This window comes from Aspergillus aculeatus (assembly GCF_001890905.1).
Source record: "Aspergillus aculeatus ATCC 16872 unplaced genomic scaffold ASPACscaffold_19, whole genome shotgun sequence".
NCBI lineage: Eukaryota > Fungi > Ascomycota > Eurotiomycetes > Eurotiales > Aspergillaceae > Aspergillus > Aspergillus aculeatus.
In genome coordinates this window covers 572646-594272 of record NW_017962994.1, presented here as the reverse complement: position 1 = coordinate 594272, position 21627 = coordinate 572646, and the positions used below count along the sequence as shown (strand labels likewise).

General features: G+C 54.0%; 10 protein-coding genes across 10 annotated transcripts; 7 read left to right on the top strand and 3 right to left on the bottom strand.

Moving 5' to 3' along the window:
- Positions 1–1303: 1303 nt before the first annotated feature.
- On the top strand, positions 1304–1978 carry ASPACDRAFT_1860005 (uncharacterized protein). The gene is made up of 2 exons (XM_020197718.1): positions 1304–1411; positions 1477–1978. The coding sequence occupies exon 2, from the start codon at positions 1499–1501 to the stop codon at positions 1841–1843; it is 345 nt and encodes a 114-aa protein (XP_020052120.1). The 5' UTR covers positions 1304–1411; positions 1477–1498; the 3' UTR covers positions 1844–1978.
- Positions 1979–2098: 120 nt separating this feature from the next.
- Positions 2099–2496, bottom strand: ASPACDRAFT_47669 (Con-6 family protein; the record flags this gene model as incomplete). The annotated part of the gene is made up of 3 exons (XM_020201997.1): positions 2099–2183; positions 2240–2392; positions 2450–2496. The coding sequence occupies 3 exons, from the start codon at positions 2494–2496 to the stop codon at positions 2099–2101; spliced, it is 285 nt and encodes a 94-aa protein (XP_020052119.1).
- Positions 2497–3972: 1476 nt separating this feature from the next.
- Positions 3973–4445, top strand: ASPACDRAFT_1860003 (uncharacterized protein; the record flags this gene model as incomplete). Its single annotated transcript, XM_020197717.1, has 3 exons — positions 3973–4071; positions 4151–4334; positions 4362–4445. The coding sequence occupies exons 2-3, from the start codon at positions 4191–4193 to the stop codon at positions 4443–4445; spliced, it is 228 nt and encodes a 75-aa protein (XP_020052118.1). The 5' UTR covers positions 3973–4071; positions 4151–4190.
- Positions 4446–4689: 244 nt separating this feature from the next.
- Positions 4690–6237, bottom strand: ASPACDRAFT_64253 (uncharacterized protein; the record flags this gene model as incomplete). Its single annotated transcript, XM_020203983.1, has 7 exons — positions 4690–4771; positions 4822–4895; positions 4973–5390; positions 5453–5922; positions 5978–6025; positions 6078–6122; positions 6181–6237. The coding sequence occupies 7 exons, from the start codon at positions 6235–6237 to the stop codon at positions 4690–4692; spliced, it is 1194 nt and encodes a 397-aa protein (XP_020052117.1).
- Positions 6238–7860: 1623 nt separating this feature from the next.
- ASPACDRAFT_1883372 (uncharacterized protein) lies at positions 7861–9367 on the top strand (the record flags this gene model as incomplete). Its single annotated transcript, XM_020198330.1, has 1 exon — positions 7861–9367. The coding sequence occupies exon 1, from the start codon at positions 8009–8011 to the stop codon at positions 9365–9367; it is 1359 nt and encodes a 452-aa protein (XP_020052116.1). The 5' UTR covers positions 7861–8008.
- Positions 9368–9856: 489 nt separating this feature from the next.
- ASPACDRAFT_1883371 (uncharacterized protein) lies at positions 9857–12280 on the top strand. The gene is made up of 5 exons (XM_020198329.1): positions 9857–10601; positions 10658–10967; positions 11048–11430; positions 11484–11813; positions 11869–12280. Exons 1-5 carry the CDS (start codon positions 10241–10243, stop codon positions 12207–12209), a joined length of 1725 nt encoding a protein of 574 aa, XP_020052115.1. The 5' UTR covers positions 9857–10240; the 3' UTR covers positions 12210–12280.
- A 152-nt stretch (positions 12281–12432) lies between these two features.
- ASPACDRAFT_1907473 (Zn(II)2Cys6 transcription factor) lies at positions 12433–14383 on the top strand. The gene is made up of 2 exons (XM_020198847.1): positions 12433–12711; positions 12735–14383. The coding sequence occupies exons 1-2, from the start codon at positions 12611–12613 to the stop codon at positions 14266–14268; spliced, it is 1635 nt and encodes a 544-aa protein (XP_020052114.1). The 5' UTR covers positions 12433–12610; the 3' UTR covers positions 14269–14383.
- A 30-nt stretch (positions 14384–14413) lies between these two features.
- Positions 14414–16242, top strand: rrp3 (RNA-dependent ATPase RRP3). Its single transcript, XM_020196959.1, has one exon. The coding sequence runs from the start codon at positions 14623–14625 to the stop codon at positions 15964–15966; it is 1344 nt and encodes a 447-aa protein (XP_020052113.1). The 5' UTR covers positions 14414–14622; the 3' UTR covers positions 15967–16242.
- Positions 16243–16367: 125 nt separating this feature from the next.
- On the bottom strand, positions 16368–17737 carry ASPACDRAFT_55046 (glycerol-3-phosphate dehydrogenase family protein; the record flags this gene model as incomplete). The annotated part of the gene is made up of 3 exons (XM_020202949.1): positions 16368–16441; positions 16494–17605; positions 17685–17737. 3 exons carry the CDS (start codon positions 17735–17737, stop codon positions 16368–16370), a joined length of 1239 nt encoding a protein of 412 aa, XP_020052112.1.
- Positions 17738–18983: 1246 nt separating this feature from the next.
- ASPACDRAFT_35720 (OPT family oligopeptide transporter) lies at positions 18984–21389 on the top strand (the record flags this gene model as incomplete). The annotated part of the gene is made up of 1 exon (XM_020200148.1): positions 18984–21389. One exon carries the CDS (start codon positions 18984–18986, stop codon positions 21387–21389), a length of 2406 nt encoding a protein of 801 aa, XP_020052111.1.
- Between the last annotated feature and the right edge of the window lie 238 nt (positions 21390–21627).

Sequence of the window (21627 nt, the reverse complement as noted above, 5' to 3'; positions counted from 1 at the left end):
TCTGCAGCGTAGACCAGTAGGTAACTTAGTAGGTAACTTAGTTGACCCTGAGCCCTGAGCGGGGTCTAGCCGTTTTAGTCCCTGATCTTCCTGGCTTTCTTCAGCCAACGTCTTTCCTCAGGCAGCAATTTTTTAATGCCGAAGTCTACTTACTATACATCAGCATACACCAGCATACATCAGTTCCTCAACTATTTTTTTATTCCACTAATGCACCTGCGGGATTGCTTACCTCTCTGCAGTCGGTGCTATGTCCCCCCCCCCCCCCCTTCATATATATCCCTCTGTCGTCATTGCTTATGTGTTCCTTTTCGAATTATGAGATAGATATATTTATCTCTTAGGGTCGGGAGCGTTGCTCCAAGTTGATGTTCGTGGTTCGAAGAAGCGAACGAACGTGTTTCAACACTCGATGATCAATAATGGAAGCCATGTTCGTATTGCACTTATTGTCTGTATTATCGCTGTCATTACTCAGTTCAATGGTTCCATGTTTGGATGTATGAAAGAATCTGCCCAGGGTCTCATGCTTACCACCTAGCAAGCAGTCAGATCTAGCCTAAGGCTACCATTGCCGTAGAGTGCTAGACCATCACTAACACGTTATGCCTGCCCGGCTCATCATGTGGTCAGATTGTGTGATGGCCTTCGACTGTTCGAAACTGCTGCTAGGACCCGGTAGACGCAGCGGGTGGTGCTTCGTCAAGGAGAGCTGTCTAGAGGTGCATGCTAGATGGTGATGCGTGCAGCGGAATTGTCAGGAGTCGGAGAGAAAGAATCGCTGACAGATATCTCTCCTTCCCTTCGTTTGATCTGTAAGCTGACAACTGGGGCCCTAGGAATAGTCGATGAGGGAATTTGAGGCAGTTTCGATAGTAGGGATGGCGACTAAGCATTATCCAGAGTGAGACATGCCATCTGCCATCCAGCCTGCTCAGGTAGCAGTTCCCAGGTCAAATTGCCCCAGGGGACCGGGCAGAAGTTTAGCGTGAAGGATTTGGCCCGTCGATCGATGATATATGTGCACGCTGAGTGTTTAACCTCGCTTGGCCTGCGCCAGGCACCAACAGGCGCCCGGCTGCATGCCTTCTCTGATGCCCTGCTCGTGAAGCACGTAGGGATCTAGCTCCCAAGATGTCTAAGGGCTTGAAGGGATTCCTGAGAAAAAGGGATTAGTGGAGCACTAGCGTGCGGACTAGCCCGCCCAAACTGGCGATCGTATGCATCCCCGGAAGATCATCACTCGAGCGTCTCGACTGGGGAAATGAAGCTTTAGATGCGGTATAGCACGATCAAACGTCTACACATGAACTGGGGTACACATATAAGGACGAAGATGTATTGACAGGGATTCCCTATCTCCTGCAACGCCAGTCCCACTCTTTCAATCAACCCCAAACCTTGTCCACAAGTAAGTCGGTAAGCTATCACACGGGCTTCTGCAGACGCAGTTACTTACCAATTCCCAACCTCTAGATTTCTCATCGTCCCCGAAACCATGCGTCTTCACTCTGTCCTCTTCTGTCTTGCCTTAGCCACGACCACCATCGCTAAAGAGTGCTCTTACGACGGCTTCCAAGAATGCGTGACCTACTATGCCGATTCCGACTGCCACCACAGTATCGGCAACTACATTCCGACCTGTGAGGGAAACTGCTTCCAATTCAGCTCTTTCCAGGGACTGGTCGTCGAAGGCAACTTCATTCATGGCACCGACTGCATCGTATACTCAGACCCGTACTGCCAAAATGAGATCGGTGTCACTCCGAATGCGATCAACCAGAACATCGATTGTCTTTCGTACGGCGAAGCACAGTCGATGAAATGTTATTTCGACTGCTGAGTGAGAGCGAAAAGCAAGGATCGCGCTTATCTTCAGCTGAGGATTGGTGCGATGGAAGGCTGGTGGGCCAGATACCATTCCTGCGGGGGAGATAATCAGGGATCATGATGAAATTACCCGCGCTTGCAGCGGAAAGGGTTTGGAATTGTACATATTGGTCAATTACGTGCCAAAAGCATCAGATATATTCCATCGTAGTAGTACAGCGTCAATCATACTTAATACATTATTCATACCACGTTCGAAAACACGTCCTTACTCATCCGGACCGCCCATCTGGTTCAGCTTCTGCCCAGCGGCCTCCTTGCCTTGCTGCGACACACCGGGGTTGTTCTGCGCACTGTGGGAAAGGTCAGTGTATCTCTCAAAAGAGCTTAGAGGAGGAAGGGGGCGTACGCTTTGAGTCCACCAGCGACGCGGTTGGGGTCCTTCTGGTTGTCACCACGGAGGTTGTGCAACTCCTCTGAAGGCTGCGAGCCGCCAAGCTGGTCGAGCATGGACTGAGCGTTCTGCTTGGCCTCATCGGAGACTCTGGGGTTGTTGAGGGTGCTGCATGATCATCAGAGACGGTTCTTGTCTTATTCGTGAGTGAAGGATATGACCCACGCCTTGTAGCCACGCATGGCGTTGACTCTGTCTTCAGCGGAGGACATTTTGAGAAATAGCTGTGGAGAATGGAGTGTATAGTGGGCGAGATGTGATAATTGGATTGCTTTGAAGATGAAGAATTGCCTCGATATAACCATGGTATACTTATACTTTCGAATGCAGCCAGCTGCATTTGATGTCAGAGCGCGTCACCAACCCCGCCTCGTCATTCTTTCATCGTTCACCCAGTCTTTGGGGAAGTCGAGGTCAAATTGACTTCATTGCGGAGACATGACGAGCAGGGTAGGTAATCTATGCAGGGCGGAATTTTGGGTCGACCCCTGTGCATGGGAGCGTGCATGAGTCGATTCGTCCATCGCCTGATCGGAGCGATCGGAGCGTTGATCAGGGTTAGAGGGTGGGGATTCTAGAACTTTGGATCGCCGGGGGGTGCTTGTTTGGGGATGGAGGGGGGGCGATCTACTAGCTGTGATCTAGCGAGGTTAACATGCAAGTTCGTACTCAGTACTTGAGGCAGCGTACCATTCCTCTAGTGGTCTCAAGCCGTAGACGCTTATTGATCCGGTCTCCTGTGAACTGTCTTCTCATACGATCTGTCTTCTGTAGGTCCTAGTAAAGTTCTGTGTGTTGAGCAAGCCCTTGGCTCCCTTACAAAAGGCCGACGTCATGTCAATTTATTAGTGTTGGGGCGGCCAGCAGCCCTTTTCTGCCACCGCCTAAAATAAACAGTTTCGCGAGCAGGTTTTTCTGGACAGTTACCTCTTTAAATCCGCTTAAATCCGCGGTTTTCGTTGCGAGGTCGCGAGCGTTCTGCCAGTCTGAGCGGTCTAGATGGCGGTCTGAGGTTGAGCTGAAAAATCTGGCAGATTCTCACCGCTTTGTGCATCCTCCGCCTCCCAGCGCAGCGCCAAGCACCGCTCTATTTGTTGTCATTTCATCGCCCTTTCTTGAAAGCGGGACTTGACTCTGGAGCTTGGTCCGGAGTATGAAGTATTCTGCCCGAGTAACACCCCTCTCTCACCATCTAACCGACTTCAAATATTGACTGCGATGGAACACAACCTTGTCACTACCCCGGAGAGCCCCCATTCTATGAGTAGCTCCCGTCGCAGGATCGACCCTCACGCGTCTTACCCCTTGGTCCCTGCAGCGACAACCTCCGCTTCGTACATTCCTCGCGCTATGCTAAGCTACAAAGCTAGCCCCATGATCCCCTGCACGATTCCCACTCACTCGTCGAGTGACTATTATCTATCTTCTCCTCTCTCCAGCCACGTAGCGCCTAATTGCATCTAGATTCAATAGCACTCCCACAGTTTATCATTAGCGGTCAATCCTCTCAGACATATAAAAGGGGACTATTAGCAGCAAAAGGCCGAGTCTAGTCCCGTACCTTACCTTAGATACCCTTCCCTTTCCCCATCCAGGCACCGTGCCCCACAAGCGGCATGATATCGAATTCCAGAGGAGCCCACCCCCTCTCCTCCCCATACCAGACAACATGAACATAAATATCAATAGATTCCGTCGCCCCATGCGCTGGGGTGCCGCTCACTCGGTGCCTGGACTTTTTGACTAAAGTCCCCCGTACAATTTCCTTTGCTTATCCCACCTACTCCGTGAGTATACCCTTATCCGTGCCAATTACATCTACACTGCGCATCCACAATTTTACACAATGACTAACACTAGTCCCAGGGCATAATCCTCACCCCTACTCCAGCACTCCCCCCTCACAATGCGCCTCCTCCACCAAGCCCTAACGGTGTTCCTCGCCGCTCTCCTTCTCGACACCGCCGCCGCCGTCGACTGTCGCCCTGGCGCCACCCGCCCCGATCGCTTCGACTGCCACGCCTACCACCGATGCGACGCGGGAGAGTTTGTACGGCTGCACTGCGCCCCTGGCCAGGCGTACAGCGTGTACACGGGCACCTGTGAGCCGGAGTGGCGGTCGCCGGGGTGTCACCAGGGGGTGACCCCGGAGATTCACTGAGTGTGACTTATCTTTGTGTTCTGGGGATAGTTTGATGTATGAGTGGAGTTCTATGGCGTTCGAACTGTGATGGTCCCCATTCTTTCTTTTATCTCTAATGTGTGATCACACGTGCGCCCTTATCAATGGAAACAATCTACAGCCATGGCGACGAGCTCCATTGAACCGAAAAAGAAATGTATTGGTATCATGTCCTCTCTATACGACTACTTCAATGAATCTCTATCCTCCCTACCCGTCGAATTTACAAATGGTACTGAGACGGGGCACTCTCCTGGAACCCCAGGCGATTCCACCACCGGTCCACTCCCATATCTTCCTTCGAACTGCACAAAGTGTTAGCTGGGCCCTTATGCACACGCAGACATAAACTTACTCCCAGGACTCCTTGATCTCAGGCTCCGTCTTGCCCTCCGCGAGATTCGGGTTACGGAACACGATGTTATATTTCTAACGCCCAAATATTAGCATCTACACTTCCCCCCCCAAAAAAAAAAAAACAAAAAAGAAGGGATGGATAAACTCACCAAGCCAAGCGTGATGTGGATCGCCATCGGGAACGGCGGATACACCTCCTCGGGCGTCTTCCCCTCGATCATCGCCTGGATGTTGTGCGCCACCGCCGCAGCCTGGGGCCCGCCGGGGCGGGCGGCCTTGCGCAGCCCCGTGTCGGCGACGTCGCCCACCGCGAACAGGTTCGGGTACTGCGGGTCCTGGAACTGCAGGGTCGGGCGGATGCGGATGAAGCCGTTGGCCGGGTTGATGAGGGAGTCCGGCGACGAGGCGGGCAGGGAGCGGAGCAGGTCGTTGTTGGGCCTCTGGCCGGTGGCCAGGATGACGAAGTCGGTGGTGAGTTCGGTGCCGTTGTTGAGCTGCACGGTGAAGGGGGTGCCGTTGTTCGGGAAGCCGGAATTGGGGACCACGATGCGGGCGCCGGTGATGGTTCTGCGGAGGGTTAGGTGAGGAGAGACGAAAAGTGGAATTGGGGGTAAGGAGGGGCTACGTACTTGATACCCAGCTCGTCAAAGCGCTTCTTGACGATCTCGTGGAGCCCCCGGTGGAATTGGGGCATGAGCTGGTCGCGCGACTGCACCACCGTGATTTCCTTCTCTGGGTACAGCTCCTTCATATCGGTCGCCATCTGCACGCCCACAGCGCCACCGCCGACAATGACCACGGATTTCGCTTGCTTCACGTCCGCTTGGTGCTTCTGCAGGTATTGTACGGAGGAGACCTTGTCTTCGTCACGCATCGCGGCGGGTTCGGCGAGACGCGTGCCCGTCGCGACTACAAGATACTCGTAGGGGATCTGGCTCTGGCCCTGCCAGGCGCGGTCGAGATTGACATATTTGGGTTGAACGGAGAGGACGCGAGCCTGCACGACAGCGTGTTGGTTCGAGTTGGGGGAGGAGGCGAAGAGGCGGGTGTAGGGAATGAATGCTTTGTGTTCGTGGCCGGGGAGAACGGCGAATCGGGGCTGCTGCGGGTTAGTCGAGTGTTGTGGTGGCACATATAAAAATCAATCGACTCACAAAGGCAAAAAGATGGTGGAAATGGCTGTGAGGTTCAATCAACAACACCTGGAGCTGGTTTAGTATATCAACAAACCGCCGCGCTCGGGCGGGGACTTACTCTGTGCGTGCTGGGTACAACCCGCGCCAGCTCCTCTGCAGCTCCCTATTGTATACAGTCAGTACTCACTGCAGTTGATGTTGAGAACGCTGAGGAGAAATACCCTTCCGACGTAGGACCCGCCAACCACAATAACGTTCTTTAGTGTCGAGGCAGCCATGGTGGCCTGTTCTGTGTTCCAAGTGTTGGAGATTTTGAGGAGCAGAGACGACAAAATCAGCGATATGGTCACAGTTGAGAGTAGAGTCGCGATCCACGAATATCTTGAGTTTCCAAGCAGGAAGAACATGAGCAAAAAGCGAATGCGCCGTAGGCGGGCACCAAATATATAGGCGGAAGAAGACTGAGCCGGGAGGGCACGCGGGGAGCATCTTCCTTATCTGATCGTCCGGGCTCGGTCTATTGGTCGCCTGCCTATCCTGGCTATCTCCGAGACTGAGGCCCGCCATCGGCTCCCATCCGCTGCCGGTGGCGTCATCTGCCTGATTTGCGCCGCGGCTCGGGGTTAGGATTTAGTTAGATAGTTAGTACTCTAAGGGCATGTTCAAATGAGCGACGGCCTTGAATGAAGGGTGTAAGCCATGTGTTAAACTCATACTCGCTCCATACCCCCTCTTAGTTCAACTATTTGTGGTTTGCAGTCATGGGAAGGAAGACAGTTGCTAACGTTAGTAGATGGCCCATACCGAAGCCTTGAGGCCTGAGGCAAAAGCAGCAGCCAACCGGCAGTTAGTCTCGGCTTTAGCCCTCGGATTTTCGGCTTTCCGGCTCGGAGCGGGGGAACCAGAGGCGAATGCTTCGGGCTTCTCATCAAAGCACCTTGTTTGAGTCCGAGATCTCAAACCAACAGTTCTTCCTACCACGAGGACAGCTCATGAGTGCAAGCGACTATCATGGAGAAACAAATGCGGTTGTCATGGATCTGACAACCAGATGTGACTTCAGCCGCCCCGGATGGATAAACACAAATGTCGAACCTACTCCACTTGTTGCCGATACCCTGTAAATCAGAGGACCCGTCATCGGGAATGTGGGGGACTAATATCTTGAGTACCTCGTGATCATTTACTCCTCACAATTTGCCTTTCTGTGACACTACATTCTGAATGTTGGAGAGTAGTTTGGCTGTCTCACATCCGTACCACGTTGTCTGCGTCCACGACTTCCCCCAAAGCTCATGCAGTGGCCACAACCACTGAGGCCCCGGATTTCCAGGTCCCAATGGCTTCTATTAGATAGACACTAGGTGGTTTCCACGCAAGGCCACGCAAGCCTGGTGTAAGACAACGTTCGTGGTCCGCTGCACGCTTAGCAAGGATCTTCCATTTGAACCTACCTTGACCCCGGTCTCGACAGGAGGGTTCAAACAGTTAATGGACGGGTGTGCGCTCAACCCAAGGTCCGGTATGGACCTACGATGAGTGCGATTGAGCATTGTCCCGGAGCGACGTCGCTTGTAACGAATGAATAGGGCAGGTCTGGTGAGAGATTTTAGAAATGATCACATCCCCGAACTGTCCTGAAGGCCCCTTCTTTGCTGTTTTCGCCGGAGTCAAGATTGTCCGCTCGGGCTAAGATTGAAGAGGGTACAAGGGTACACCACCTACGAGTACGGTAGCTTATTATCCGCAGTTTTTTGACCATGGCAATACACCCTCGACTTCTGGCTTGATCAGAAGAGCCCCAAGTCAAGGAAAGATCCGCGAAGAGCCAGCCACAGCCACATTCGGAGAAGGAAAATGACACCATGCATCCTGGATTGCTGAAAAGGGTTAAAGGACACCCGTGATCTCACGGTAGCACCTGGAAGTACGAAACCCGCACCAAGACACAAAAAAGAGCAAGAAAGCAGGTGCCCGGACTCAAAACAACGGGGGTTGGGAAGGCTCGATGCAGGCCGCCTCTAGGCAGGAAGCACCTATAAGACGAGCATGTTGTCATCCCTGAATGACTCTGTGCAATCACTGTTGGTTCCTCAGTGGTTGTCCATACTATTCAAAATGCTCATCGTGAGCCACCTTCTCCGCCTGATGGCCCTTTTGTGGGCTGTTACCCCCCTCACAGGGGCTACTAACCTGCCTCGTGGGTATAATAAGCCGCTGGCGCCAAATAGCGATCCATTCTATACTCCTGACGATGACAGCTGGCGAGCGCAACCTCCGGGTTCCATCCTTAAATCCCGCCAAGTGACGGTTGGCTCGGCTCTCTTGATCCCCAAAGGCCTTGCCGCAGGGTATCAATTGCTCTACCGGACCACCAATACCCACGGTCTGCCCAACTACACAGTGACGACGATCTTGATCCCGTTCGGGGCCAAGCTGGATCGTTTCATCTCCTTCCAGACCGGCTACGACTCGGCCAACAATGACTGCGGCCCTTCTTACGGGCTGCAATTTGGCGCCTCCACGAACGCCAGCGAAGCCCTCATCGAGCTGACGGTCGGGATGCTCCCATACCTGGATCAGGGGATTCCGCTGGTCGTTCCGGACTATTTGCAAGTGGATGCGGCGTTCACCGTCGGCCCCACAACAGCATACGGGGTGCTAGACTCCATGCGCGCCGTGCTCCGCTCGACACACATCACCGGACTGTCGGAGAATGCAACGATCACCATGCAGGGATACTCGCAAGGTGGCTTGGCAGCGGAATGGGCAGGCGAATATCGCAGTACCTATGCGCCGGAAGTTCACATCGCCGGGGCCGCGATCGGGGGTATGCCGGTCAACATCTCCGAGGTCTTCGTCGGTGTGGAAAAAACCCTCAGCTCGGGATTAGCCGCCGGGACTCTGGTCGGGATCGGCAATGCCTACCCCGAGTTTAGAGCGTACGTGGACGAGCATCTCATCCCCAAGTATCGACCGTTCCTTGAAATCGCACGGAAGGAATGCGTGGCCGACTTCTATAAGATCATCTATGGTTACAATGCCCAGCTTGCATTCAGGAATATCACGGACTGGTTTGACACTGGACGAGGCTTCATCAGTGACAATCTGGACTTGTTCAACGAGATCGGGGTGCTCGGACTGCACGGGATGCCGGACTTTCCCATGTTTGTCTGGAAGGGGACGGACGATGAAGTCGCCGTGGGCATTGAGGAGCATGATGCCCTGGTGCAGGCATGGTGTGATGCGGGAGTTCCGATCCAGTACCTGCGGGTGCACAAGACTCTTCACACCCCTAGCATTCCGCCGGGTCTGCCGGGGGCGCGGGCTTTCATGATGGATGTTTTTGAAGGAAATCCTCCGACTGAATGCACGACCGAGGACAAGTTTGGCACCGGTGATGAGTAATAAACTATCATTAGGGATGAAAGAACGCCATCAATAGTCGATGACACCCCACAACGGCATCAATCCTAAGATATGGTATTGTTAGCAGCTATGTTAGCATACTGGATATGCCCTACTAGGCCCCTCATCTTATTCACTTGCTCGCAGACGTTCCTTGTTTCCATTCAACCGGTGCAATCGAACCAGGCCGTAGGGATGCTGTCGGAAATTACGATGTTGGACGAACAGCCAGGTGATAACATGGTTTCGCGTCGTACGTACCACGCTTCCAGACCCAAGTTGGAAGTTTGTCCAGCTCCTGTAGTACCATGGCTCAAAAGACCCACTGGAGTGCAGGTTAGAGTGTCACTGCACGCTTCAGCACGAGCCACATGCATCAATACATTGATCTTCCGGCGATGGATCTTGAGGTCAGACTGTTGGAGATTGCTCCTAACCTCGAAGAGGAAACAGTTTGTTGTCGATCAGCTTCCAATTTGCATTAGGTTTCAGCGTGGAGCCAATGAATTCAATCTCAAAGTTGCATCTGAAGATGAGTCCTTGAGCGGAGTCTTCCATTACTCAAGCCGAGCCGCGAGAGAAAGCAGGGCAGGCTACAGCATCGGCGCAAGAACCACGCTGCAGTACCACTCGCCACGCCCGCTGCAGAACAGCCCGCCTTCTCTTCTTGCTCAATGCCACACCCAGTCACGGGGAAGCTAAGTGGCCACCTTATGCATATGAGAATCCGGTTGCAATGTTGCACTCAAATGAGGTCCCGGCGCTCTTCACGCATGCCGCACTGGTCCGGGTTTCGAGTGCTATAATAGAGTCTCTTCCTTCAACTCTCCCCAACCACACTCAAACGACCGCCCGCATTAGCATCTATACACCATGTCTTCAACAGCTGCACCCAAATCAATCGTCCACGGACCGTCCCACCCCCCTCTGAAGCTCTGCACAATCGGCCAGCTTCTCCGCCAACAGGCCGACCTAGTCAACTCCCGCGAAGCGGTCGTTGAATTCCAGTCCGGGGCACGATTGACCTACCACGACCTCGAGATTAGGACCAAGCAAATCGCGCGAGCCCTAATAGCCTACAGGGTTCAACGCGGCGATCGGGTTGCTATCTTCCTTGGAAACTGCGAAGTCTACGTGGAGATTTTCTTTGCGGTTGCCAGGATCGGGGCGGTGGCAGTCTTGCTTCACGGGACGTATACCCCAAATGAGGCGCGGAATGTGTTGCGGACCACCGGTGCGTATAACGACAAGTGTCATGTCCGGGAGGGATTTACTGAAGGCATGTCGCAGAATGCTCTACCCTGTTCATCTCATGTGGTCTGGGCAATAGAGGCTCTCGTGCCTTCCTGAGTAACCTCGAAGAGTCCAATAAGTCACTGGCTGTCGATGTGCCATCGGTGAAGCGCATTGTCTTGGTTCATGACGATCACCCAGACGCCAGTTACTTGACTTCTTGGAAGTCATTTCTCGTCTGTGGAGATACAGTGAGCCCGACGCGGCTCAGCCAGCTCGAGGATGAGGTTGGCCGTGACACAGTATGCTGCTTCCTCTTGACGAGCGGCACCACCGGGGTCCCCAAGGTAGCTATGTTGACACACGCGTGAGTAAGACCATTTTTCCTAGGCCTGGAATCGAAGTTCAATGCTCACTTGCGAGCATAGTTGACAATGACTTGATTAGGAACATCATCAACAATGCCTTTCTGGCAGGGAATCACATTAACCTGACCGAGGAAAGTATCATCTGCAACCCACTGCCCCTGTTTCATTCCGGGGGTCTGATACTAGGCCTCATGACATGCGTCGTCCATGGAGCCTGCATCGTATTCCCAGCGCCAAGTTTCAGTGCATCTCGCACCCTCGATTGCCTCTCAGCAGAAAAGTGCACTGGAATGCATGGCGTCCCGACCATGTTCGCTGCGGTCCTTCGCTACAGGCACCTGCAGCCCATGAAATGTCCTATCCGGCTCCGAACTGGACTCATAGGAGGTAGCGCTCCTTCAGAGGCACTGTGGCTTCAGATCAAGGATGAACTTGGTGTCGAAGATTTTTCACTCGGATACGGTATGTCCATGTCCGGTGGCGATGTCATCAATTCCTCATTTTGAGTTATGCAGGAATGACCGAGACATCGGGTGCTGTCTTCTTGTCGAAGCCAGATTTCGCGGATGCGACTCGAATACCACGCTCCCTGGTGATTTTGCCTCACACCAGCGCGAAGGTGGTTGACAGCGGGGGCGAGATCGTGGCAGTCGGACAACGCGGCGAGCTGTGTGTCTCGGGCTACCTTGTCCAGAAGGGATATTTTAACAATGTAGAGAAGACGCGTGCGGCTATGGCGCATGACAGAAACGGTACACTGTGGATGCGGACGGGCGATGCAGCATTTTTCGACCGCGAGGGAAACTGCCATGTGACCGGTCGCATCAAAGACATTATTATCCGAGGTAAGACGTCTCCATCACCGGAATTGGGTGTCGGGTAATGCTAAAAGGGCGACAGGAGGAGAGAACCTATATCCAACTGAAATCGAGGATCGGTTGAGCGAGCATCCCTCCGTGCAAGGGGCTTGTGTAGTTGGACTGCCGGACGACTACCTGGGCCAGGTGGTGGCTGCTTTCATGCAGGAGGAACCAGGAACAGAACGGCCATCCGACAAGGAGCTGGCTGAATGGGTCCGCTTGAGTCTGAGTTACCATAAGGCTCCGGCCCGGGTCTTCTGGCTGGGAGATGATGATCTACCCCGAGAGTTTCCTCTGTTGGGAAGTGGCAAGATTCGCAAGAACGTGCTCGAGGAGATTGGGTGTCAGAAACTGCGTGCAAAGAATGCATCGGATGTTTAGTGTTGTAGTCTTGTGAGTGATGAGGACCAAGAGGCCCTGGATAAAGGTCAGTGGAGAGTTCACCCATCGGGGGAAATATCTTAAGAGTCATTTTATAGTATTGCTCAATAATCCCTTTCTTCGAGGAATGAAAGTGCTGAGTGTGAATAAATGTGGAGCAGATAACTAAAGAGAGTAAGGCCGTAAGCCGTAAGCACTAAAATTTGCTTACCCTTAGCATGACTGCCGCTGAAGGATGCCTAGTATGCAGTAGATGCAGTAGTTAATGCAGCACCCGCGCTAAGGAGGCTGAACTCCACCAAACCTTTAAATTCCCATTCTCCCTCGCAGATTCAGGCTGCCACCATTCAATATCCTTGTTCTTATCTCCGCTGGCTAGTCTACTCTGCTTCATATAAGCGATGAGTGAGAGAATTAGTACCTCCGGCCATGGCCAAACCACTCTCGTGCCACGACAAAGAGCTGGAGGTAAGAGATCAGTCACAGGCTGTCGCACTTGTCGGTGAATATACCTCCCACACGCAGTATGCAACTCATCTTCTCATATACCACCGATAGAGTCCGTCACAAGAAATGCGATGAAGCACCCGGGGCGTGTAACAACTGCACCTCTACCGGTCGGCGTTGCGATGGGTATGACCAGCATCGTTTACCCCGTGCAAGCAAGGCCAATACGCCACCTCAAGCAAAGTTCCAGATTGTGCCAGGCCTGGTTGGAGGAGTGCACCGGACGATGAACCGAGAGGAACAACGATGCTTCTCGTTCTTCCAACTCCGCACCATGCCCGCCATGGTGGGTTTCTTCGACTCTGCCCTGTGGCAGCAATTAATCCTCCAGATGGGTCACGAGGAACCCGCGGTCTATCACGCCATCGTTGCTTTGAGTGCATTCCATCAAGACTCTGAAAGGCAAGGGATGCCGTTGTCTAAGGAAGACTTAGGAAACACATGGCATCGGTTCGCCTTGGAGCAGTCAATGCGCTCGTTCTCGCTTCTCCATACCCGCCGCGCATCTCACGACCCTCGGTTGCGGGAAGTCACCTTGCTATGCTGCCTGGTCTTTGTGCTCTTGGAATGGCTGCGGGGCCAGTATGACAAGGCTTTCGAGCATCTTCGGAGTGGCATCCGAATGCTCAAAGAGTTCGGCGTGAAGATGACAGATGAGTCGCGTGTGCGTGCGCTTCCGGTAGAGCGAGACCTGGTCGCTGCTTTCGCCCACTTGGACATTCAGTCTGCCCAGTTTGGGGAGACAAGTTCATTTATCAAAGGAAATTCTATGCAGGAGATCACAACGTTGCAGTCAGGTGGGACTCCCACTTTCCGGAACATATCTGATGCACGGGAAGCACTTAACCATATTCTTGAGCCGGTATTCAATTTTACAAACTCCACACAGGCCTTGTCGCATGAACAGGTTGCCATACAGTACAAGTCTCTCTATCGAGAGCAGATCAGACGCTGCGCAGAAGTGAGCGAGTTCGCCCGAACCTTCGACCACTTCCGTGCCACAAGATATTACAAGCTGAGCGCGAAAGAGCAACGCAGTGCAGACGTCATTCACCTCCATCAGATCGCGGCGTCTTTGAATCTGGAGACCTGTCTTCTGGACAGCAGCCACCCGCTGCTGGACAATTATACTCCTAGATTCGAGCGTCTGCTGGCTCGCGTTGAGGAAGTAACGGACAAGTTTCCCGACCGGCCTAGTGTCTGCATGGACATGGGCATTATTCCGCCACTTTTCTTCGTAGCCACCGGATGTTGGAATTTTAGAGTCCGCGAACGGGCGATTGAGGCTCTACGGTCCTGGCCGCACCGTGAAGGACCATGGGACTCGAATCTAGGTGCTCGTATTGCTACCGAGATCATGAAACTTGAGTCTACGGCCGGTTCGGCGCCGCCGAGCGGGGATACGGAGGGAGTCACCGGCGAACCTGCAAATAACACTCCGTCGCCGCGTGGGGTGTCTGTGACTATATCCGAGGATCAAATTCATGCGCGCTTGTCATATTATATGGGTAACGAGAGGAATGAATGGCGGTTCAAGCTTGACGGAAAGTGAGACATCCTGTGCGGTGCTTCTTAACTATTATGTACGTGTGTGCTGTAGATAAATTGAGATCAATCTAGTCCATCCATCCTTGACCGCCCTCTCACCGCCCAGCTGGCAGAAGATCTCGGCCTGAGCGACATGGCGGTGGCAGAATACCCGATAACGCCCCACTGATAAGCTATCGATCCTCCGGATCAACAGAAGTTCCGCCGCTCACATGGAATTTTTTGGAAATCCTCCTGGCGGTGGCAGGACAACACCCCAGACCTTCGTGAGCCGCGATCCATCCCACAACCGTTTGCTGTTCCTGCTACCTCCTCTAATCTCCTCGTCTCACTCAGAAAATACCATCCAATCCGCACAATGGGCAAAACTGCCAAAGATGCCTCACCGGAGGCGGACGCGACCCCGATCGCCGATTCCGAACTCGAGTCGACCACGAAGCTTGCAGAAACTTTCCAAGAACTGGGAGTCATTGACTCCCTGTGCGAGGCCTGCGACTCGTTAGGCTTCAAGAAGCCCACTCCCATTCAGGCCCGTTGTATTCCGATCGCTTTAGAAGGACGAGATCTGATCGGTCTCGCTGAGACGGGTAGTGGTAAAACGGCCGCATTTGTGCTCCCGATCCTGCAAGCACTGATGGACCAACCCCAAACACTGCACTCCCTCATCGTCGCGCCCACTCGAGAATTGGCGCAGCAGATTGCCCAAACCGTGGAAGCCCTAGGGTCGCTGATCTCCGTGCGATGTACACTATTGATCGGTGGTATGGATATGGTGTCGCAGGCGATGGCCCTGGGCAAGAAACCGCATGTCATCGTGGCGACGCCGGGACGTCTGTTGGATCACCTGGAAAACACAAAGGGCTTCTCGCTCAAGAACCTGAAATACCTGGTGCTGGATGAGGCCGATCGACTTCTGGATCTGGACTTCGGTCCCATCCTAGACAAGCTTCTTCGCCTCTTGCCGCGCCGAAAAACCTACCTGTTCTCCGCGACCATGTCCAACAAGGTCGAGTCCCTCCAACGGGCGTCCCTGTCCGACCCTGTCCGCGTTTCCGTCTCCGCCAAGAACCAGACCGCCACGAATCTCTCCCAGTCGTACATGTTCATCCCACACAAGTTCAAGGACGTCTACCTGGTCCACCTGCTGAACGAGCGCGCGGGACAACTGGGTATTATCTTCACACGCACCGTGCACGAAACCCAGCGCCTGGCTTTCCTGCTGCGCAATCTCGGCTTCGGAGCCATCCCCATTCACGGTCAACTCTCGCAGAGCGCTCGTTTGGCGTCGTTGAGCAAGTTCCGCGCCCGGTCGCGCAATCTCCTGCTGGCCACGGATGTTGCGGCGCGTGGTCTGGATATCCCCGCCGTCGACTTTGTCCTCAACTACGACCTGCCTCAGGACAGCAAGACCTATATCCACCGTGTGGGTCGAACGGCTCGTGCAGGCAAGAGCGGTATTGCCATTTCGTTTGTCACTCAGTATGAAGTGGAAGTATGGCTGCGGATCGAGGGCGTCTTGAACAAGAAGCTGGACGAGTACAAGCCGGAGAAGGACGAGGTCATGGTGTTCAGCGACCGAGTGAACGAGGCCCAGCGACAAGCGGCCATGGCCATGCGGGACCTGCAGGATAAAGATACCAAGGGTCGGGGCGGACGGGGGAAGAAGAGGAACAGGGATGATATGGATCGAGAGGAGGCTTAGGGAGATGATGTCATCCGCGTGGACTAGATGAGAATATGTGCATAATCAAACAGTTGTATCTCTACAGCTTGGCCTAGAGCGAAAAAGTTTCCAAAATTCGAGATGAACTATACGACCCACTTCGTGCCGACCGTTCCCGCAATATTGAATGCAGCACCACCACCATCACGATGATTTCCACTACCACCAGCTCCTCTAGGATGATAGTATTGCTCGGGGATTCTGTTATTATATGCTTGTTACATGAAGCGCTACTTTTAGAAAAGTTTTTGATTTAGGTGTTGGTCAAATAACTCGTCTTCACAGCTTGGTCGTCACTGGAACAATAATACAGTCTCAGTTCATCAGTTTATATATTCGTTATCGTTACGTCTATCATTACCAAGTAGTTTCGAACCACTCTAGCCTTCGATCTTCTTTCTTCCCCCAATCAATGCTGGAAGATCTTCCACCTTAGCAGTGCCTTCAAGGATATCTGGGACATGTCAGCATTACCCCCTCTGTAAGCACCAGGGGAAGGAACATACCGTGAACTGCGACAAACAAGGGGAATTCCTTGAGCTTGCCCTGCTTCTCGAGAAACTCATAGATATCGTACGCGGTGGACGTGCCCTGCAGCTTCTGTCCATTGAGCTCCTTCTCCTCGATTTCCTTGACACTGACCCCCTGCTCCACTGCGTGGCAGGCCGACCGGTAGTTCCGACCGGCGTTGCAGGAGGAGACCAGATCGGCCATGCCGGCGCTCTCCTCGGTGAAGGTGCGCTCCTCGACGGACTTGGGGAACCAGGTCCGGCCGAACTTGACCATCTCGAGGACGCCGACGCGCATGATGGCGGCCTTGGCATTCTCGCCCCAGCCCTTGCCGGCGACGAAGCCCGACGCGAGGGCAATGATGTTCTTCAGCGCGCCGCCGAGCGCCACGCCAGCGACGTCGCGCACGTGGTGAACATGGAAGTAGGGCCGCGCGAACAGCGTCTCCAGCAGCTCGGCGTCGACGTGCGGCAGCTCCGGCGGCACGGGGGTGAGCCGGACGTGCGTCGGCTTCGCCTTGCACTGCCGCTGCTCGTCGATCTTGATCAGGTTGGCCTCCGCCGAGTCATCCTGCTCCTTTAGATCCATCGGCGGCACGTCGTAGCCGATCGTCGTCTCGCAGAACTTCTCCGCCGCGACCTCGGGCGCGATGTTGGCCCCCGACAGCGCCCCGCAGTAGATCCCCAGCCGCTCCATGATCAGCTCCGAGTGCAGCGTCACCGTCCCGTCGGAGACATCCACCCCCTTGATGCAGGAGACGGCGCGCGCGTACGGCAGGATGTGGCCCGCGATCCCGTCCAGCGTCTTGCCGATGAACTGGTGCGGCAGGTTGAAGACGAGCAGCGTGGCATCCTTGACGGTGGACTTGAGGTCTGGGTCCGCCACCACATTGTCTGGCAGGGCGATGTCTGGCAGGTATTTCACGTTCTCGTGGACTTGGTTGATCACCTCGGTGAGTTTGCGCTTCTGGCCGCCTAGCTTGCTGTGGTGCTTGGAGGACTCCGGGATTTCAATGTCTTCGTCGAAGACCCACATGCGCACCTCCTTTTCGAAGAGGTCGAGGTGTTCGTTGGTGTTTTCAGCGATGATCTTGGCGATGGTCGAGCCCCTGGTTGCAGAGATGTGTCAGTGATGTCAGGAGGATGCGGAGGCGGTTGGCGGGGGACGGGGGACGGGGGCGTTCGGACCAGTTTCCTGAGCCGACCACGGCGACCTTGTGCTTTCTGGTGTGACCCGTCATCTTGACTGCGTGTGTAGAGAAGATAAATGCTGAATTGGAGAGTACAGAAGAAGAGAGTCCATGACCGAATGGTTTATAGATCTCGCTGGGAGCGACGGTCGCGGCAGATTCCAGGGCGGTGACGTTGATGGGAGAAGGACGTCATCGTGACTTCTCGCTTTCCCCCACTCCTTCGTTATTCTCAACCTGCTTGACTGCCTTGATTTCCTTGACTGGCACCTATCACTTTTAACCATCAGCCTTGTCTTGTTATGCATGTCAAGGTCACGGTTACTGTCGGAAGCTTTTCTGTCCAGAGCAAGCGCAGCGCGTACTGCATACCACCTCGATCTGGCCGGAGACCTTGTCGATCGCTCCGGTGGCCGTCCACGGATGCGACTCCAGAAGAAGTGGCTCACGCTTGGCCAACGCCACCCACAACCACAGGCCGCGTTATCCCTGCTTGTGCTGCATTGGTGCGTTCCCTGTGTGACTTTTATGGGATGATCTTCACAGTGACTGACGAAAAAAATAAACAAAAGTGGCAGTGGCAATGATTCCCCTTCTTTTCCGAGATAATGCCTGGTATCTAAACCCGTGGGGATTCAGCAAGACGACCACCAGCAGTGCCAAACCCCCAAGCAACAAACAGTGCCAGAGTCGACCCACTCCAAACGAGCTTTTCCCGCGCAAGCTTCAGAACAGAAAAAAATCACTGGTCAGTCGGCCACGTGAGCCGCCGAAGATCCGCCGCGTGTGCCTCTCGGTGTAAACTCCACCCCGCCGCAATTAGTCAATTCCCCCGAGAGAAAGAAGCCAGAGTCGAACACCAGAGCAGAAACCGATCCAGCCAGACTCTCTAAGCTGGCTCAGGCACGGTCCGTTGACTAAGTTTAATCTCGCTCGGCGAATCAGCGCCCTTGAACCGTCCAAGCTAGGAATCATCCGGCGGATCGCGAATAAGATTCCACAGATAACGCCATCTTTCATCCACCAGTCTGGCCCTGTGCCAAAGCCCTTGCATCCACCCAACTTTACCATGCATCCAGTTGCATCCCGTGGCTTCGGAATTCGCCCGAACAACATGCACGTTTGTGACCATTTCTGGCATTAGGCCTGTCGTGTTGGCGAGCACGCCATTTTGCCCAGAAACTAATGACAAACTGCCTATTCTCCTCTATAAGGCCGCGCGCGCTCACCAAGCTGTCAAGATGTTTCTCATCGCCAATAGCAAAGAATCACACCCTTCTGGGTTGGACAGTGCAAGATGGGTCTGCCCACCATCTTTCGTCGGAAACACGACTCGGACGGGTCCGAGGACGCTACCTCAGGAGCCAGGTTCACCAGCTACAGCGAGAACCCAACGCTCACACCCACATCCGAGACGCCTTCAATCACCAACGTCCCAGTGGACAATCTGAAGCGGGATCCGGAGCTTGACCCGAAATCTGGAGAGCCGACCGTGGCCGAGGCGGAGGTTGAGGACGATCCTGAGATTACCGCGCTGCCACTGGAGGTCCGCCAACTAGTCAGTCTCACCGACGATCCGACGCTGCCAACGATTACCTTCCGCTACTTTGTGCTATGTATCATCTTTGTTTGTCCCGGAGCTTTCCTTTCGATGATGAGTCACTTCCGTACTCGGGAGGCTCCGTATTCCGTCTTCTTCGTCCAGATTGCCTGTCACTACGCCGGTCACTTCTTGGCTCGAGTGCTTCCAGCCTGGGAGGTTCGGTTGCCGTTCACCCGCTGGTCGTTCAACCTCAACCCCGCGCCATGGAGCATCAAGGAGCACGTGCTCGTCACCCTGACTGCCGCCTCCGGAGCGACCTACAATCTGGGCTACACCCCCATTGCCATGGCCGAGCTATTCTATGGTGAGCGGGTCAATGCCGGGGTTGCCATTTTCTTCATGTTTGCCATTGTCTGGATTGGATACGCGTTTGCCGCCCTCGTGCGTCAGGTCTTGCTGTACGACCCCATGTTTATCTGGCCTCAGGCACTCATGCAGACGACCCTTTTCGAGAGTTTCCGCAAGCAAGACCGATCGTCGCCCCTTGCGCGCCGACAAATGAAGATCTTCTTCTTCTCTCTGCTGGGTATGACACTGTGGCAATTCCTGCCGGAGTATGTCTTCCCCTTCACTTCGTCGCTGGCCTTTCTGTGTTGGGTTGCCCCCCGTAACCCGGTGGCCAACTTCATTGGTTCTGGAATAGGAGGAATGGGCTTCCTGAACCTGTCGCTCGATTGGTCCAACATCAACTGGAACGGGTCTTCGATCCTGTTGACTCCCTGGTGGACCCAGGTGGTGTTGTTCGCAGCGTTTGTGTTCAACTGTTGGGTGCTTTTACCCGCGGCCAAATGGGGCAACCTGGGGTCGTTCAAGTACGGATTGATGTCCAATTCGCTGATGATGGCGAACGGCACCACTTATCCCACCCTGAAGGTGCTCACGTCGAACTACAATCTGAATGAGACCGCCTATGAGCAATATGGGCCGATGTACATGGGTCTTCAGAATGCCTGGGCGACATTTTTCGACTATGCCAAAATCACTGCCGCCGTGACTTGGATCTTGACTTTTGGGTGGACACAGGTCTACACCAACGTGAAGAAGTTCATTGCCTCCCGCAAGAAGGTCTCGGAGACTCCCAACCAAGGCCTCAACTGGCAGTATCACGACCGGCTGAATGTGCTGCAACGTGCCTATAAAGAAGTACCTCTGTGGTGGTACGTGGCTCTCTTCATGGCTGGGTTCGTGGCTCTGATTGTCATCCTGGCTTGTGGTTATCTCTGGATTCCGATTTGGACGCTCTTTGTGGGGTTGTCGACCGCAGGCGCGCTGGTGTTGCCGTTTGGTTTCTTGTACGCCATTTCGAACTACCAGATCGCCGCTGGCTCATTCAACGAGCTGGTTTATGGATACATGGTGGAGACCAAAGCGGGCGCCGGGCACCGTCACCCTTGCGGACCCTCGGTGTATGGCTCTATTGCCGGTGATGCATGGTATCGGGCGCAGTACATGCTTCAGGACCAGAAGATCGGCCACTACATGCATATTCCTCCCAAGACTGTTTTCTTCTCCCAGGTCTTCGGTACGATCCTGGGCATTCCGATCAATTATGCGGTGATTCGATGGGTGCTTGACACCAAGGGTGACTATTTGTCCGGGCAGACGACCGATCCGCTTGGGCAGTGGTCTGGGCAGTCCCTGAAGTCTTCCAACACTCTTGGTGTCCAGTACGCCGTACTTGGCCCCAGCCGTCTGTTCAAGGAAGCTGAGATGCGTCCCCTGCCGTGGGCGTTCCTGGTGGGAGCGGTCCTGCCGCCCATCCTCTACATCGCGCATCGCCTGCTGCCCAAGTGGCTGCGGATCGACCTGTGGAACGTCAGCATCTTCTTCTCGGGGATGGCGGTCTTCTACGGTAATCTCAGCACGGGATACACGTCGGCCTTCATCGGCGGCTACGTGGTGATGTACTGGGCCTACCGCCATCGCTTCGAGGTGTGGAAGCGATACAGCTATATGATTGCGGCGGCGTTCGACGCAGGGTTCAATTTGAACATGCTGCTGATCTTCTTGTTCTTTGGATCCGGCAAGCGGGTGTCGATGCCAAACTGGTGGGGCAACAATGCTGATTCCGTGGAACGATGCTTTGCATTGGATTCGTGATGATGGGGGCGTGAGCGTGGAGTTGAAAAGTCTGAGCGGTTCTGAAATGTGTATATATAATGACGTGCTCATTTGGATGAGATGTATAGATGCGACGACTAGAGTAGTATTTAATGATGAGTGATACGAGTTAAAAATTAAATGAGAACATAAGATACGAAGTCAAGCTTTAATTGAAGTTCAACGATCGGGTGGATCTTGGTTGGAGGGAGAGGCAGTGCATCGCCGCCGGATGTCA